At 38.1% G+C, this 6,000-nt stretch overlaps 1 protein-coding gene across 1 annotated transcript; it reads left to right on the forward strand.

Annotated features, from left to right (window-relative positions):
* The first annotated feature begins 365 nt into the window (after positions 1–365).
* Positions 366–5,527, forward strand: LOC106142950 (zinc finger protein 79). The gene is made up of 4 exons (XM_013344908.2): positions 366–513; positions 1,337–1,634; positions 2,556–2,749; positions 3,987–5,527. Coding segments are annotated over exons 1-4 (774 nt in total). The 5' UTR covers positions 366–512; the 3' UTR covers positions 4,268–5,527.
* The last annotated feature ends 473 nt before the right edge of the window (positions 5,528–6,000 follow it).

A 6,000-nucleotide genomic window follows, 5' to 3' on the forward strand; every position in this document is an offset into this window, starting at 1 on the left:
TTGTTGTTTTAAGAATTTAAGTTTTACTTTTCCTTTATACAACGTATTTTGTTATACTTACCATCAGAATTTCCTCGTAAGATAGGATTAATCTATTACAATTGTAAATTAAATTATTACAAAGGAAAAAAAGTGAAATAAGTACTAATTCATATAATTTATGTAAAAAGTATTTAGAAAGTAACTAAGTACCTAGTAAACTTAAGTAATAAGAAACAAAACGCACACTGTCAATACCAAATATTTTTTCAGAATTTTTTCACGTTTCTTTACCCGCTTGAAATTCATAATATTTTTTAAGAAAATATTGATATGAACCAGTTTGTAAAATTCAAACTGACAACGCGTACAGCTATAATCGATAACGAAACGTTATTAACATGACGGCGAGATAATCGAGGCCTTACATATTTTTATTTTTTAACAAAACAAACTTTAATAAGCAAATATCACGAAAGATTTAGTATTGTTTACAAAAATAACTGTTTATTACAGCGTTTAAAATTTATAAAAGTAAGTTTGGCTTGATATTCTTACGTAAAAACATGTTTTGTTATGTATGTTGCTTTGTTGTTTTTTTATCCAGCAAATTAATTTCTGCTTTTGCACGGAAGTGAGATTTTCTCTGACCACGTCACTGAAGGCAATTCTTGTTGTACACCTCAGATTTGCTACATTTGAAAATGACCTGTTTGTTAGTACTTTAAAAAATCTCTATCGATTAAAAACCGGCAACCCTGTAAAAGCACCTTCGGCTTCATTCCCGTGGAAGGCAACCCGTAAAGAACCAGCTTCTTGTTCTATGCAAATTATAAAAGTCAATGAATCCAGCTAAACAATGGCTTTTGAGTCTAGTGACTATAGGGTTTGCCTACCCCATAAGGGATAAAGACTAGATGTGTGTTTCGAAAATACATTAACAGATCTCAAATCTGTTCAAAGACTTATAGGACCTAAATACAATCACTTTTCTATCCTTTACAGTAGGAACCCCAAGTTTATAAGTTCTGTTCTTAAGTGCTGGTAACCACAAGGCACTGTCAGAAACTGGTTTTATTTTTCTGCCTGAATTGTAACTATTCATCATGCGCCCTCTGTGGCGCAGCGGTAGTGCGCTTGTCTGTGTCACCAGAGGTCCCGGGTTCGAATCCTGGCCAGGGCATGATGAGAAACGAACTTTCTCTGATTGACCTGGTTTTGGACGTTTATCTATATAAGTATTTATTATAAAATATAGTATCGTTGAGTTAGTATCTCGTAACACAAGTTTCGAACTCACTTCGAGTCTAACTCAATCTGTGTAATTTCTCCCGTATATATTTATCCATCATTTCAGTGACCTCAAGTGTGGCCGAGGGGTCCGTAACAGCACTGCCAACAACAGAAGTACAGACAGAAAAGAATTGTGAAAAACATTCAGAAAATGAATTGGCACAAACTTGCAATAAGGATATTACACGGAAAACAGCATCAGAAAACTCTCCGGAAGAGGCATCGGATGATGAAGCCGATGGGAGACCGTTACAAGAGGTTCCATTCGTTGAAGTGCCCGTTATCGATATGCCGGTCGAAGAAATAGTGGTTAAGTGTGAAGTCATTGAGATTTCTGATGAAGAGGATCCACCCCCCAAGAAGTGAGTATATCTATACTAATATTATAAAGCTGAAGAGTTTGTTTGTTTGAAAACGCTAATCTCAGGAACTACTGGTTCGAGTTGAAAAATTATTTTTGCGTTGAACAGACCATTTATCGAGGAAGGCTTTTGGCTATATAACATCACGCTGCAACTATTTAGGAGTGAAGAAATAATGGAGATTGTGAAAGAAAAGGGGAAAATTATTAATCCTTGAGATCTTCAATGTTGAACTAATATACCTAACTATTCCAGGCGAAGTCCAAGCACAGCTAGGTCATCAATATGGTCAATAAAATACATATTATCACGTCTGTAGTAGTAGTAGTCACGTCTGTAGTAGTAGTAGTCACGTCTGTAGTAGTAGTAGTCACGTCTGTAGTAGTAGTAGTCACGTCTGTCACGGGGTAGACGGAGCTAACACTCTTGAAAAGACTGATAACATCATAAAGCCATGCAGCTGAACGAAGCCTTTCGGTCTTTTCGGCTCTGTCTACCCCACAAGGGATATAATTGTGACGGTAATATATGTATGTTCACTAGAGAAAGCCTTTAAAAGTTATCTGACTGAACATTGCGCTGGTCTTGCGATTATTCGCTCTGTCTACCCCTTTATTACGTGATATAAACATACCATGACCATGACCATATCACGTCTATATCCAGAGATAAGGCAGAAAGGCCTCGTTCAGCTATTTGGCTTAACGATAGAATTGAGATTCAAATAGTGACAGGTTGCTAACCCATCGCCTAAAAAAAGAACCCTATGCTTGTAAGCCTATCCTTTAGTCGCCTTTAACGACATCCATGGGAAAGAGATGGAGTGGTCCTATTCTTTTTTTGTACTGGTGCCGGGTACCACACGGTAGATACCTACGTGATAGGTATATTGATCGTGATACATGTTCTTTGATATTCCAGGAAGCGTGTGCGCAAACGGAGCGTCCCTAAAGAGAGGCGGCCTTGCGAGCATTGCGCCAAAACGTTTCAAACTGGTTACGAGCTCAAGAAGCACTTACGAACACACACTGGCGAGAGGCCGTACATGTGTACCGCTTGCGGGAAGACTTACACTCAACCCGGACACCTGAGTATACATCAGCTGTCTCATGAAGGTGGGTTGTGGTGAAAAAAAAAAATTGTTTTTTTTTCAGGTGAAATCTCCTTGCCGTGTGTTTTATTTTAGTGACGATGAATGAATGTGCCGTTTGGTGTGTGGTGACTAAGGGATAGGCTTGTAAAATTGCGATCCTTTTTTTAGGCGATAGGCTAGCAACCTGTCACTATCATCATCTGTCACTATTTGAATCTGAATTCCCTTGCCGTGTGGTTCCTGGTACTAATACAAAAAAAGAATAGGACTACTCCCATCTCTTTCCCATGGATGTCGTTAAAGGCGACTAAGGGATAGGCTTATAATATTGCGATCCTTTTTTTGGGCGATAATCTAGCAATATGTCACTATTTGGATCTGAATTCCATCGTTGAGCTGAGCAGCTGAATGTGGCCATTCAGTCTTTTCGGGACTGTTGGCTCTGTCTGCCCCGTAAGGGATATAGACGACTATATGTATGTATGAAAACTGCTTTGAAGTGATGGTCTTGTAGCACCAAAGGGAAGATCTTCCGCCAGGCTAGGTGTGATGTCTGGGGAACCGCGCGACAGACGATGTTGTGTCGGAGGTTGTATATATGTATATGCTCCGATCCGTGAAATCTTCGCTTGCGCGATTTAGACTTCGCTGTTTTTTGACTGATTTGAGCGATGCGTGATTTTATTTTTGTAACTTGTGGCATATTTTGCGACTTCCTCGATAAATGATCTATTCAACACAAAAAGAATTTTTCAATTCGAACCAGTAGTTCCTGAGATTAGCGCGTTCAAACAAACAAACTCTTAAGCTTTATAATATTAGTATAGATGTCGCCACAGTCTCCTTATTGAAGAAAGTTGTATCAAAAATAAATTGAGAGATTCCATAGTTTTGTCCAAATTTTTATCAGCAAAACGTACTTTTAACATACATACATATGGTCACGTCTATATCCTTTGCGGGGTAGACAGAGCCAACAGTCTTGAAAAGACTGAATGGCCACGTTCCGCTTTTTGGCTTAATGATAGAATTGAGATTCAAATAGTGAAAGGTTGCTAGCCCATCGCCTAAAAAAGAATCCCAAGTTTGTAAGCCTATCCCTTAGTCGCCTTTTACGACATCCATGGGAAAGAGATGGAGTGGTCCTATTCTTTTTTGTATTGGTGCCGGGAACCACACGGCACTGCCGGGAACCACACGGCACTTACTTTTAAGACCGCCTATATACCTAAAAAATATTTTTTTTTTTATCATTCCAGGCATAAAAAACTTCAATTGCTCAACGTGCGGCTCGTCGTTTTACAGGAAAGCCGATTTGGACCGGCACGAGAAAGTTCACAACGGCATAAAACCGCACGCTTGCGAGATTTGCGAGAAAACGTTCACGCAGAAATCCAATTTGGCGATGCACGTCAAGATGCATTTGGGGGATAAGAGATACGAATGTCCCGTGTGCGATAAAAGGTTCATGACCAGGAGCAAAATGGTATTACACTCGAAGAGGCATGAGAAAGATAAAAAGAAACATCATTTGGATTAAATTGAGGACGTTTTGGTAAAGGGTCAGGTTAAAAGTGCCCGAAACCGCCGAGATTGCATGAAGAGAGTTATGAATGTGGATGAAGCGAAGGAAGTGTGCAAAGATCGTGGTAAGTGGAAGGAGGTGGTCTCTGCCTACCGCTCCGGGAAAGAGGCGTGATTTTATGTATGTATGTATGTATGTATTTAGATTAATTATATTAACGGTGGAACTCGGGCAAGTTTTATTTTAGTGTCGATGAATGAATGTACCGTTTGGTGTGTGGTTCCCGGCACCAATGGAAGAAAGAATAGGGCCACTCCATCTCTTTCCCATGGATGTCGTAAAAGGCGACTAAGGGATAGGCTTAACAACTTGGGTTTTTTCTTTTAGGCGATGGGCTAGCAACCTGTCACTATTTGAATCTCAATTCTATCATTAAGCCAAATAGCTGAACGTGGCCTTTCAGTCTTTTCAAGACTGTTGGCTCTGTCTACCCCGCAAGGGATATAGACGTGACCATATGTATGTATGTATGTACGATGAATGAATGTGCCGTGTGGTTCCCGGCACCAATGGAAAAAAGAATAGGACCACTCCATCTCTCTCTCGTGGATAACGTAAAAGGTTCGACTGGCAGAGAATGCCTTGTGGCATTAAGTCCTCATGTTGTTACGTGCATAAAATTTAAATCTAAACTTAGAAGTTGGCGCATAACTCAAATTAAAAAATATGATAAAAAAAAATTTTGGCGCGAAAATAATTAAGCGTTTGAGCGTAACAGAGCGCGAAATTTGAATAAGCGAACAGAATTGTCCGCTATTGTACTACTAAACAAAGAGATAGCAGGAGACGTGTTGTTTTTGGATTTTAAGTTTTAATGTACTTCATGTAATAAAGTCGTTATTTTTTTTTACTACGCTTTTATTAGCTTGTTTGTTGCGATTTCATTCAGCGTTACAACTTCTGGTAGGAATGTTGCTAAATATACTGGTTTTGTACCTACTCGGTACTGAGGTGTCGGAAGATTTACCTAATTAATTATTATTCTTGAACATGTGAAGCGATAGAATATTATACTATAATGAATGTTTCACATTATATTTTGAATGCAGGGAAAGGAATATTACGATTATTAAGTTGTTCTTATTTTCTTAACCGTCCTTTTTTTTAATGTACCTAACAGGAAGATGTGAATAGATATCTTTTGCTGGTATTTTATAATTAAGTTTTAAAATTAAGTCGGTGATTTTTATTGTAAGTGATCTACCTATTTTATTAAATAAATGTTTTTGTTATTACCTAATGTTTTTTTTTTTTTTTTATATTAAACCCACTTCTTGTTTGTCGTTCAATTTTCCCACTTTCTACGTGGGGTCGGCAGAGTAGTAAGTTTTTTCCAATAACTCATCTGTCACCACTTCTAATCCACACTAATAATAAAGAGAAAACATTTGTATTTTTGCATGTTCGTAACGAATAAACTCATGAACTACTGAACAGATTTTAATAAAATTCAGTATACAGAAATAGACCTTCAGGAGCCTTATTTTCTAGAAATTCCCACGGGAGCGAACCCTCGGCGCAAAAGCTTGAAATATCAGATAATAAATACATAAACAATCACGTCTTTATCCCATACGGGGTAGACAGAGCCAACAGTCTCGAAAAGAATTAAAGGCCACGTTCAGCTGTATGTTTTAATGATGGAACTGACATATGACAGCACATATGTAGATAATAATAAATAGAAA

This window comes from Amyelois transitella, chromosome 31, assembly GCF_032362555.1.
Source record: "Amyelois transitella isolate CPQ chromosome 31, ilAmyTran1.1, whole genome shotgun sequence".
NCBI classification, from domain to species: Eukaryota; Metazoa; Arthropoda; class Insecta; order Lepidoptera; family Pyralidae; genus Amyelois; species Amyelois transitella.